We start from the raw sequence: 12,863 nt of genomic DNA on the forward strand, positions 1-12,863 counted from the left end.
TGGAAGTTATCTCCCAAATTTGCCCTAAACCAGGACACAGTATTAAACAGCTTACATAAGGCTGAGCAAAGACCGTGGGAGCCTGCACTATAAAACCATTCACATCAATCTCAGGCAGGCAGAGGGAGGTGTATTCCCTCATCGTCCCCAGAAGACAATTCCCCCATGTGTTGCTTTTGCACAGCCTGGTTTTTGGTAGTGGGAGGGTCACAGAGGTGGCTTCTGTGAGAAGCTGCTAGAAGCTTCCACCATGTCTGGCAGAGCCAATCCCTGATGGCTCTGAAGATGGACATGGTGCTGGCCAAGGCTTCAGGGGAATCTGTTCTACTGCTTGTAGCACCTCCTCCCCCTCCTTCTTTACTGACCTTGGTGTCTGCAGGTTTCTTTCACTCCACTCTCACAGCTGCTGCAGAGCGTTTTTTACCCTTTCTAAAACGTTAATCATCTGCCGGGAGAAAGCGGGACGGTCCTAGTGCCTTCTGCATCGGCGGCGCTGCCCGCAGGCTTTGGAGTGAATCTGTTATAAATGAGAGACAAAAGTCTCGATATTCAGCAAAATTTTGGATTGCTTTATTTGATATAGAAAGAGCAAGCAGCGCGCTGGGGAACGCGAGGGGTCACCGCCCACTCCACGCTCCACCGAACCTTGGTTTGCAGTCTCTTCTTATACTGTGGGTTCTCATTGTAATCAATAATTTTTGGGTTTTTTTGCTGTCATAATTTTGCCAGGTAAGCAGTGGTGGTTGAATAAACATCCTTACACAAATTGACAAAGCCTCCGGGCGATAATCAGTCACAGAGAGTCATCTGGTCCTTGTAGACAACCACCAGAGAAGTTCTGGAAGTCTGGTCCTTGAGATAGGCAGCATTGATCAGACAAAGGCAGGAAGGGCTTTTTGGGAAGTCTGATTTCGCAAGTTGGTAGCCGATACAACTTATTTGAAAAACATAACATAATATAGCATAATGTAATGTAACATAATACAACATAATATAACATAACAAGGTGATTTTAAACAGAATTATTTAATCATATAATTTTCTTTATCTAGTGTCCATGCTTCACTTCAGAGCTTAGTATTCTGGTTTATGCAAACCCCAATGCTTTTGTGATTAACACGAATCTTTTATCAATTGTCACAAATCCGATGCAAGTTTTAAATGTTTCAAGCACGGCTTTGTCTCCAGGTAGCCTGCAGACAGTGGCAGAGGAAAACCAGCAGGGAGAATTATATTCAGAGGGAGAACAAAGTTCCCGGGAAATGAGTGAGGGAGAAGGGGACAGTTCATATTCCGAGCCGGAGTTTGCAAACCTTTATGGGTCAGAAAATGGCGGCGCCATGTGCTCAGGTGCCGTACAAGATGGCGGATCCCTGCCTCTGTTTTCCGTACAAGAAAATGGCAGCGCCCTGTTCACTTCCGTAAACAATGCATACGTACTTCCGCCAGCGCCATTTTGTGGACAAGACTATGCCAAATCTTCTGCTGCAGCGCCACCTCTGGCAGTTTCTATTACTGCCCCCCCAAATACTTAAAATTTGCAATCTCAGAAGTCAAATACAGGTTACCTCACAGAAAGAGGAGGACGTGAAGGCATGAATACAGCTTTGAAGCTGGAAGAAGGAGCATCCTTTCAGGACACAAATACACAACATAAAGGCAATTTACAGACTGCAAGTAGAGAATTAGTTCCATTTCTTTCAGGAACAGGGGCCATGCCACAAAAGAAGAAAACAAAGAAACCCTCGAAAGAAATGTCTAAAGATTGGGATAACATCAGAAGAAGAGCTTTGAAAAAGGGAGATCTCGATATGGCAAGGATGCAAGCAAGCACCTTGGGATAACAATTCGAGAAATTTCTAGAAGCTGCAGATAAAAGATTAGAGAAGATCCTCACAGCTCTTCATTTAACTCTTCAACAAGAGACTTTCTCAAATGTAATAGCAGCAGAACTTGCCTTGCATTGTTAGGTCGTCCAGATGCTTGTTTGGTTCACTTTCCAGGTCACAGGTTTTTCCAGGCAAAATTAAATTTTAGGCAAAATTTAAAGATCCATTCCAACTAATAAGGTGGAGAAAAGTCTGTTTTTTGAGTCTCCACAGGTGCCGGTCTGAAGTGAATTCCTCCAAGGAACGTGGGACCCTCTCAGCCGCAGACGCAAGCAGATGCCCCCAGAAGCAAAGATACAACCATGCAGACGTAAACTGCGGTCTTGAAGAAGAACGTCTTTCATCCCACATGAAAAGACTGGGAACCTTGGGGTTTTAGGTCAATGCAGTGTTTTTGGTTCAAAGAGACGGGAATTGTTGGATCTCAAGAATCTGAAGTTTTTGAGCTTTCTGTGCTTCCTGGCACAGACCCCCTTGAAAACACTGCTCTGGACCTGAAACCTTGGAGAAGACTTGTGAATGAATAATGAGTTAGAAATCACAAATGTGTAGAGGGTTAGATGTGTGTGTTTTCACTGGGTGATGGGTTTTAAATTTGAGGCTTTTACAGTATAGTGGTAGTTAGGGGACAAGATGGAGAATTTTGGGTGGTGTCTTTTCTTCTTGTTCATCTTCTTCTCTTCCTTCTTCTTCATGGAACTTAAGTAGTAACCTCTGGTTGGTCAGTTGAAAGTCACTCTAAGGGTCATGGGAATCTATTATTGGGTCAAAAGTATAAATAATATAGGTGTTAAACTTTTACTGGTCTGTTTAGCTTTAAAAGGCCTTGAAGCAGGCTCAGCTGAGAGCCATTTTTCCTACTTCTAGCAAGGAGCTAGAGGTACTGTTTTATTTTGTTATTCTCTGATAAGATATAATAAACATCCAAGTCCGAACACGAGAAACCGTCTCAATTGCCTTTCTAATAATCCTGGCTCCGAACAGAAACAGACGAGACTGATGAGAAACCACTAATTAGTGGTGCAAAGCCCAGCACACACTCCCACACAGAGGCACTACCAACAGTCACTGATTGCCTTAGGGCACTGCTGCAAAGAAGCAGAAGACTGAGTAATTGTGAATGTCCTGTTAGTGATTACTGTGAAAGCAGCAAGACCCAGGCTTTGGGACAGAGACTGCATCCCTGTGCTCTTAGAGATCCCAGCTATTGCAGAAAGAGGAAGTGGATCAGTAAGAGCAATGGGTATGCTGCAGAGCTGAAAGAAAATATTTATATCTGGGCACAAAGTAGCAGGTAGGATGGTGGAGATAAAAGAGCTGATGGGGATGTTTTCCTGTTTCTAGGAAACCAGAAAAAAATCACAACAAAACTGCTAATTATTTTCATTGCTGTGCAAGGTTTGGAGCTCCCCCTCCCCATTCTGAAACACATCCCTATCCTTTGTAGCCTAATACTATTAAAAGACAGAATGGGGAAAAATGCACTTAAAAGTATGTGAATATCCCACTGAAATGGCTTAGTTCGCCTATGACAAATCACTATTTCATTGTGGCCACAAGGTCGCCCACTCTTCACCTCTCAGCACTTTGCAGCCTAAGCAGAAACACTGAAAATTATCAAGACTAGGTAAAACCCACACATATGCAATACGGTAGCTGTTGCAGGCAGGCCGTCATTTACCTTTCTCAGCTGATTGAGAAGTTACCCAAGCACTCTCAGTTTTTCGGGAGTCAGGCAGCCAGGACAGGGCAGGAAGCATCAGAGCACGTGTCACTGCTCGCTACACCTCCCCAAATGACAGGGCTTTACAAGCCAAACTGGAAAGGAGAGGAAATGGGAAGTACCATGAACCACCTCGCTGAGCTTATCCCTTTCCTCAAGGCTGACATCGGGTTGCTGCCATTCCTCACTCTCTGGCGTCTTTACTAGGGGAGGAGGGAGACCTCCGTGCACTCGCAGAAGGGCAGCCCCCACCACTACAACGGTATGTTCTATAACAGGGACAAGCAGGGGTGTTCTTCTCTCTGCCTCCCGTGGCACATGGGCAATTGTCAGAGGCCAAAATGGTGAAGGAGGCCGTATCTCTGGGGAATGCCAGGAGAAAGCAGTCTCTCCTAATTTAGAGGAAGAAGGGGAGAAACCCATCCAGTTACACGTAACTTTCTCTGCGCTGAGTGGTGCCGATCCTCCTTTCTATTGGCTGCGTACTTACTCTTCCTTCCCGTTTGCAATAGCAGTGGCTATCGGACAGAGGAGGAATGAAGAAAAAAGAGGAAAATAATTTAAAAAACCAAACAAACAGGTAGAGAAGGAAAGAAACTGGGAGACCTTGATCTTAGGGCAGGAAAGATCCGAGGGGTGCGAGCAGTCTGTTCTTACAGTAACAACAGAAGAAGGAATAGAGGTGGGAGCTCAGGAAGAGGGGTGTGGATTAAAGCGGCGGAAGAGGAAGAGGGGCGTATGATTCACTGTATCGTGGCGCCTGGGAAGTCACTGCTGGTGGATCCGCCCCCCCGGAGGGAGGAAGATAGAGAGGGAGGTGGAGAGACATAGACAGGCCGGCCCCGGCCGGCTGGCTGGCTAAGGCCGTTGAAACAAATCCCTCTTTGCTTCACCCCCCCCCCCCCCCCCCCCCCCCTCCGCCTCCCCATTTCTTTCCCTTTTTTGTTGCTTGTTCGCTTTGCGTTTGGGGGTCAGTGCGTAAGGCGGGACGGACCTGGCCTAAAGCAACGTCTGAGCAGCCCAGCGGGAGCCTAGGGAAAGGCCTGGGCAGCAGCCTCTACATTAGGATGTCCCGACATGAAGGTGAGAGACCCACGACCGCGGTGGGGAGGGGGGGGGGGGGGGGATGTCCTTGAGCCCTGTACGGCCTCGCTTGCCGCTGTGTGAGGTGGGTCAACATGGCGGCACCGTCGCTGAGAGCGGGGCCTGTGGAGTCAGTCGCGAAAAGTGGCCATGGTGGGAGGAGGAAGGCGGCGGCCAAGCCTTGCTTTGTAGTGTTGCAGGAGGGGAGGCCGTGGTCGTGTAGACTCTTGAGTTCTTTTTCTATCGCCACTAAGCACGCACGCCAGGCCTGTGCTTGCTGAGGTTGAAGGGCCGAAGGGCCTACTGCAGCTTGAAGTGGGCCTGGTCTCTGCCACTCCTCACTAGCCCGCGACTTGGGCCTTGCCTCGCCCCGGACAAGGAGTGTGTCAGAGGCAGATAATAGAGGGTAGGAGACAGAAGAGCTGTTTATTTTCACTTCTCTTACTTCTACTTCACTGTTTGAAAGATGAGCCTGAGAGATGTGCCTGAAGGAATCTGTTTTGGGGGAAAGGAGGAAGGTGTATGTATGTGGGGTGAGCATCAATCAGAGTGGCTTGCTGATGTACCCCGGGAGTTCTGAATGGCATGATGTGAAGGGAGGAGTGCAGAAGAAGAGGAGGTGGGCTTGGCATGATATGCACCTTGTAAGGGGAAGTACCCTCAGGTTTCTTAGGGTGTGGAGGAGGAGGAAAAGGGATTGTGGGGCATAAGACTCGGGGAGAGCAGTGCTTGGAGGGAGGTGATGCAAGAAGGGTGGCCTGGCATCCAGGAGAAGTGGATTGGGGTGTGGTCTTGGGTATAATGAAGATGGGGAGGGGGTTGCACGGTAGGTGTAGAAGGAACTTGTGCAGGTAATTGGCTGTGGTGTTGGGATTGGGAGAAAGAGTGCTTTGTTCGAGTGTAGTTTGTATTTTGGTAGCTTTGTCAGGTTGAGAAGTAATATATTTTCAAGTTTTGTATTTAAAAAGAGGAAACATGCCAATCTAGTAGTAGCTTTTGTAGAGGTCATCATCTAAGTATTTTGTGTGTTTGTCCTTGTTCTTCTTTTTGGTGGATTTTTCTTTCTTTTGTTCTTTTTGTTGTTGTGGTTTTTTGTTTTTTTTCTTTTGCTATGGGTATATGAAGGGGATAATTAAGGATTAATAAAAAAAAGTGAGGAGAATGGAGAGAAAAATGAAAGAAGGGAATTAATGTAGAGAGGAGTTATGTGTAAATAAATTTGCTTGGTTTTCTACCCCTTTTTATTGGTAATTGCACTAATAAAAATATTGTATAGAAGTTCTACCTTATATCTTGAAAGGATAATTTTTGGCTCTGTTAGGAACTAAATTTAACACCTGTCTCTATACATAATTTTGATTCTCCTAGAACTGTGAGAATAATATTTTTAAAAGGAATTGAGATATCTTTATTTAATCTTGATGTTTTGAAAGCAATGTGCTGGAAGACTTCAATTTTTGGGATTAATACTTCTAGATGGAGGATTGGTGTGATGGCTATTTGGTGTATAGCTAGAGCATTTTGTTAGTGTGTGCGCTTGCCTAAGACCACACTTGACCAAATCTACCAACCCTTTTTTCTAGTAAAAGTACTAAATCCTCTTGTTTCTTTTCTGATTAACATGTGGTGTGCTGTGTGTGTTTGTTATTTGTTTTTGGTGGTGTGTGTGGGGTTGATGTTTACGTTTGTTTTTTTGTTGTTGTTGTTTTTGTTTGGTTTTGGTTTTGTGTTTTTTTCCCCTGCCTGTTGGTTGTTTTTGGGTTTTTTCCCAAAGAGTGTATGATAATGCAGATAATGAGGCAAATGTGAACAAGAAGAAGTAAAATAACGGTTAATAAAAAAGGTTTTGTGGCTTTGTTGGAAAAAGTACTCTGTAAACTGCTGCTGTGATACATATCCATGGTATGTGATTTAAAGCAGGGTAGTAGGATGCGGGCTTGTTAGATTACACTGGTTAAAGCCACAAAAGTAGTATAATGTGTTATGATGTTTTATTAAAAGATAATTAAAAAAATGTGTTCCTGATTGATAGAGGCTATGTTTTCATTTTCTTCTGGTGTGTGTTTTGTTTGTAGTGCAGGGAATAATGTTTTTCTTAGTCTTATCAGCAGAAATTTAAATATGGAAATAATGTTAAGCATGGTTTTCTAAAAAATTGGAAATGGGTATGTTGGTGTCCTTTGAAGTTGCAGTTTTTAAAAAATGAAAATAGTTATCTTCTAATAAACCATTGATGGTAATGTTACACTGTTGACATAAATATCCTATATTAGGAAGGAAAAACCTCATCAAAGCTGAAAAGATAAAGCTGCAGCAACAGTTGTACTTTTGTGATAGATTTTATAGGAACCTGGTTTGTCTTGAGTTTTCTTAATATTTTTCTTTTATTCCTCATTTAATGCGTTGTTAATTTTATATTAGTTATAAGGTTAGGATAAGTTGCCTTGATATAGGGCCTGTGGTTGGCTGAAAGTTCTCAGTCTGTAAGATGATGGAAGTTGTTCTTGCAAGGATAAGGTATAGGAGAAAAGTGAGCTTCAGACGTGCTAATAAATTGTATAACTGCTCTGTGGGTTTTTTTGTCAAAATGGCTTGGTTTTTCCAGAATCAGTTTTGTGCTGGGGAAGGGTGTTTTTGAGAAGATAAATGCTGGAGAATTTGGAATTCCAATGTCTCAGGCCTCTTAAATAAGTGTCTAATGGAGGTATAAGCTTACTTTTAATCAGTCTCTTGATGCTTTCTTTACTTTGTGGAGAGAAATTAAGTCCTGTTGTGATAAGAAGTTGGTTGGGAGACAGGAAAAGAGAGAATAAATTTAACCGTTGACTTTTTGCCGTTGACTGCTGCATACCTTCGAAAGTAGAATGCATATGGAACTGGAGAATTATCGAGAGAGTGGAGGATGTGAGGAAGGGGAAGAGTAGGATAGAAATCTTTGCAAATAGGACAGTTATTTGAGCTGGAGTGATTAGAAGGTCTTCCAAGAAACAAGGTGAGTGAAATTAACTTGTGTCGAGAGGAAAAGCAATATGGAAAAACTAACTTTTTGTGTACCTTAGTGTTTACTTCACTGGTATCAACTTGGGAAAGGTTGTAGGGTATAAGTATAGATAATCATGCTTGTTTTTACTGCTACTGTGTTTATTGGTGAGATATGAAAAATGTTACTGCATTCAAGAAGCTGTTCAGAACAGCAAGGTTGTCAAGTTGAGTACTCAGGAGTTGGGATGTGCCAGAACTAGATTGTGCCAAGAAATCTAATTGAGCCCTTTTTGAGTGCATACACTGTGAAATTAAATAGCCACATATTATCTTTGTTGTGCTCTGACTTGTCAAGGGTGTAAAGGGAAGGAGACTGTTGTACGCAGGGGAGGACCAGATAAGACATTATAGAAAGAAAGTATTTCTGAGTTCAGAAGTGAGTACAAGCAGTTGCTTGACTCATACCTTTTACAATCTTTGGTTCAAGGTTGGAGCCCTTTTTGAAGATTTCAAAGTACCTTGAGGGTTTTATTCAAGTGATTAGGTTTGTTCTTTCTTCATGGCTTGCTTGATTGCAGCACATTTCATATTCATGAATAACCTGTGTGATGACCTCCATGGTCAGGTCCACCCCTCGATCATGAGCCCATCTGTATGTTGCATCTCTTCCTAGATGCCTTGATCTTTCATGGGTCCATTGGGCTATAAATAGCTCACCCTTCCACTCCCAGTCCAAGTCTACCTGAGCTATTTCAATCTTGGCAGCCTTATCTACCTGTTCATTGTTTTGATGTTCTTCAGTGGCAAGGCTTTTGGGCACGCGTGCATCTACATGACATACCTTCAGGGTCATGTTTTCTACCCATGCAGTGATGTCCTGCCACAATGCAGCAGCCCAGATGGGTTTGCCTCTATGTTGCCAATTGCTGGTCTTCCATTTCTGTAGCCACCCCCCATAGGACATTAGCCACCATCCAGAGTCAGTATAGAGTGCAGACTACTTTTCTCTCTCAGCAATCTCTAGGGCTAGTTGGATGGCTTTCACTTCTGCAAACTGGCTTGACTTTATCATAGGAGCCTTATAAGTAAAGGCTATTCTTAAAGTAGTTCTGTGACCCTCATGGATCAAACTAGTATTGGTAGGTGTTGCTATAGACATTTCAGATAGCTGCCTGAAAGAATGGGATCTGCAGAGCACAAATTATTAGGCTAAGCACATGGCATCATATTGAAGAAATTGTATTTAAATGGTGTTTTCACATATATGGGTGGGTTTTATACTATATAATGGTGGGAAGAGTTAATCTGTTTCTTGTATCCTGGAAGCAGGAATGATTTAAGCAGTGTGACCAGAAAGCTGAATAAGGAACTCATCTCTTATAGGATTGTTGAGAATCATATGTAAAAATATGACAGTCTATTCAGGAATTAAAAACCCCCAACACAGCAGTTTGAAATAATAATTGGTTGGGGGTGCTATGGCGGATGTTTTCTGAATAACTGTATCAGATCAGCAGCTAATGGCTTCTGCTTGTGATGCTTGTATTGAATTTCATGTTAACTTGCTCCAAACACATTGTTCTCTTTGCTCAAATGCTCTTTGTTAATTAATGTTTTTGAAAAAATTTGATTTTCTTAGCTGTGTAGAATAATGTGTTAAACCTCTATAAACTGCAAGAAGCTGCCTGCATTCTTTTTTTGTGACAGTAAGGACTTGAGTCTCAGCTGTATCATGCAGTTATAGTAGTCTATGCCGCTTTAGTTTCTTTTGGCTCAAATGAGGCAATACCTTTGAATCAATAGATTTATATATTTCAATACAAAATAAAAGTTCAGGAGGTTAGAGAAGTTGTATATAAACAGCAGAGTTGGGAATCCTTTTGTTTTCTACCTGTGGTTGTTCTAAGGCCTCTGCAAATGCTGCAGAACAAAAGCAGACCTGTTCATTAGCTCTAACTTGAAAAAGTTTGAGCTATTTTTGTAGAATACATTCTGTGGTCAATATTACAACTGCTACATTAGGACCTTTGCTATACCATACCCCTCTTTGACAGGCTAATGCAGGATTTAAAAAGTTTTGGACGTCTGTTGGTATTGTCAGGAGGCTGGTATGAGGTACCAAGCTATTTCTGAATGAGTGTTCTGCAAAGCAACATTACCAATGCTCTAAGGTGGTTACTGCTATGCCATGTGTGGCAGTACATAGGAGGAAAACAATTCATGCTTAGGATCTCCTGCAGGAGCCACTATGGGCTGAGATGTTGAAAAGTTTCTTTAAAGTAGTACTAGGTGTATGCAAGTTCTGTGTTACAGGTAGACTTTATAGGCTAGAGCGCCTCCCCAAATGCTACCTTCTTAAAAATTGCTCTGTAATGAATTGATGAAATATCAAGCTTGTATCTGTGTATGCATAATTTCTTAGGATAGAGAACTGTGCTGTCTTGATGTGGTAAAACAGTAGGGTGATAGAGTTGTATGTTTCTGTCATGTATTCTTAAAAGGAAACATGAGAATACAGCCCATGGGTGAGACCATCTTATGTGCAGCATCAAATCAAAGAATACTTTGGGTTGGAAAGGGTCTTTAAACTTAAAGATCATGTAGGCCAACCCCCCTGCCATGGGCAGGGACATCTTCCACTAGATCAGGCTGCTTGAAGCTTCATCCAGTCTGACCCTGAACACTTCCAAGGATGGAGCAATCTTCCAACTTCTCTGGGCAACCTGTTCCAGTGTCTCACCACCTGTTTTCAGTTCAAAACTGTTGCTCCTTGTTCTGTCACTACAGGCCTTGGTAAAAGTGTCTGTCTTTCTTATAAGTCTCCTTTAACTGTTAAAAGACCATGATAAAGTCTATCTCAACTCTCTCAGCCTTTCTTCATAGGAGAGGTGTTTCAGCCCTCTGAACACTTTTGTGGCCCTCTTGGACCTCATCTAACAGGTGCATGTCTGTCTTTTACTGGGGACCCGAGAGCTGGACACAGTACTTCAGGTGAGGTCTCACAAGAGCAGAGCGGAGGGGGAGAATAATTTCCCTTAACCCTCTGGCCAGGCTTCTTTTGATGCAGCCCAGGATACAGTTGGCTTTTTGAGCTGCAAGAACATGCTACTAGCTCATGTCCAATTTTTTATCCAGTAGTACCCTCAACTCCTCTGCAGTACTATTCTCAATCCATTTATTTCCCAGCTTGTATTGAACCTAGGGGTTGCCCTGACCCAGGTGCAGGACCTTGCATTTGGCCTTGTTGGACTTCATGAGGATTCCCTAGGCCAACTCCTCAAGCCTCTCAAGGTCCCTCTAGGCATCCCTTCCCTCTAGGGAATCAACTGCACCACTCAACTTGGTGTCATCTGTAAACTTACTGAGGGTGCACTCAGTCCCAGTATCAATGTTATTAATGAAGATATTAAACAGTATTGGTCCAAATAAAGATCCCTGAGGGACACTACTTGTTACTGGTTTCCACTTGGACATTGAGTCACATTTTATGTGCATCTCATATTTTTAAAGAAGGTGCTAACTACGAGAGATCCATTTCTTGTGAGGGTGAGCATTTTCTCAAGGGCATTTGATTATTTCAGATTGCTCATAGATCTGCTGAGCAAAAATGAGTCTTTTGAATGGCTGCTGGGATTTAGGAATGGTACTCCCCAATTTAGTACTCTCACTAAAACCCAAATAAAAATACTCTAAGTAGTGGTCTTAATGTGTTTTCAGTTTCTAGACATGCAGAAATTGATGGTTTTTGGCTTTTTATGTGATTTTTCTGTTTTTTAGAAATGAAGGTGAACTCTCTCTTCTTGTAATAAAATTTCCTAATATGATTTGGAAGCTAATTAAATTGTATTTCTATTTTTTCTTTACAGTATATTGATCTGCTGCCATCTGGTGTTGACAGAATTAGGAACTTGCTTTTTGCCAGCTGTAGGCAATGATGTATCTTCTAGCTGCATTAGACTAAAAATGAAGCTGCATAATGTTTTTGTTGTGGATCAGATTTTTATTTTCAGAGGATGGGTTTTCACACATTCTCTAATTAAAAAAGCATAGTAGCTTCACTTAAATGTTAATTTTTATTGAAAAAAAAAGAATTATGAAAGATTCTTCACCAGAGTTAGTGGAGGGTGATGGTGGTTGGAAACCTCTTGTGGGGGAGCGAGGCACTCATCTGCTAGCCTGACTTGCAGTCTTGGGTGGCTTGTTGCCTATCAGGTACCTGGATTTGGACAGTGGCAGAAAGAGCAAGGCCTCATCTATCCCTTTTTGCGAATACATGTGGATGCCAATGGTAATGCTAGGGTAATCTTTAATGTATCAAAAGTCTTTATAGAGATGTGGGGAGCTGAGAACACTGTCTGAGAATGCAGGGATGGAGTTAGGAAAGCCTGAGATCAGCTGGAGTTGCAACTAGAGAGGGATGTGGAGGACAGCTGGAAGGGTTACATGGGCAGCAAAAGGCCCAGTTTTCTTCACAATGAACATGTAAAAGGCTGAGGTAATTGGGTACTAGGTGCCATTTTGCCTTAGTGTCATGGTTTAATTATGGGCCATTCACTTGAGAACTGGACTTGATAATCCTTGTGGATCCCTTCCAACTTTAGAATATTGTGTGATTCTGTGAAGAATCATCAATGTTCTCTAAGATTAGACTTAAATTAAGAGAGGGGAAACTCCAGCTGGCAAATAAGCACCACACAGCAGCTTGCTCACTCTCCTTCTGCAGCAGGATGGGGAGGAGAACGGGGGGTAAAAAAAGGTAAAACTTGTGGGTTGAGATAAGAACAGGTTAATAATTTGTCTTGGTTTGAAAGACAGGTATTTTGCTAAGGAAAAGCGAGAACCCCTTTCCTGAGATGCAGAGTGCAACCCCCTCCCTTCTAATTATTATAGTTTCAAAACAGAGGTTGTCAGGCAGAAGATATGGGGATAGGAATAACAGTTCTTTACTGATATCTAACAAGGCAAAACAGCAGAAACAACAACAGCTATAAAAATTGACAACAAAACAGAACAGTATAGCTCAGTTCCAGTCCCTTTTGGCCACAGGCTCCCTCTCCCTGCGCTCAGTTACCGGTGCTGTGGGGGCAGGGCAGGTCCCGCGCAGTTGAAGAGGGCTGGGTGATGACGGCAGCGGCCCAGGTGTGAGAGGGATGGAGGAGCGACTCCCCCCTCACGGTGTTGGTCGT

At 42.9% G+C, this 12,863-nt stretch overlaps 1 protein-coding gene across 1 annotated transcript in view; it reads left to right on the forward strand.

Moving 5' to 3' along the window:
* The first annotated feature begins 4,530 nt into the window (after positions 1 to 4,530).
* The window catches only part of LOC148220315 (E3 ubiquitin-protein ligase KCMF1-like), a 113,370-nt gene continuing 105,037 nt past the window's right edge, over positions 4,531 to 12,863 (forward strand). The window contains exon 1 of the mRNA XM_088155670.1: positions 4,531 to 4,695. Within this exon, the coding sequence (XP_088011796.1) occupies positions 4,680 to 4,695 (16 nt within the window). The 5' untranslated portion in view covers positions 4,531 to 4,679. The remainder of the gene's footprint in view (positions 4,696 to 12,863) is intronic.

Source organism: Sturnus vulgaris, chromosome W (assembly GCF_052056855.1).
Source record: "Sturnus vulgaris isolate bStuVul1 chromosome W, bStuVul1.hap1, whole genome shotgun sequence".
Taxonomy (NCBI): domain Eukaryota; kingdom Metazoa; phylum Chordata; class Aves; order Passeriformes; family Sturnidae; genus Sturnus; species Sturnus vulgaris.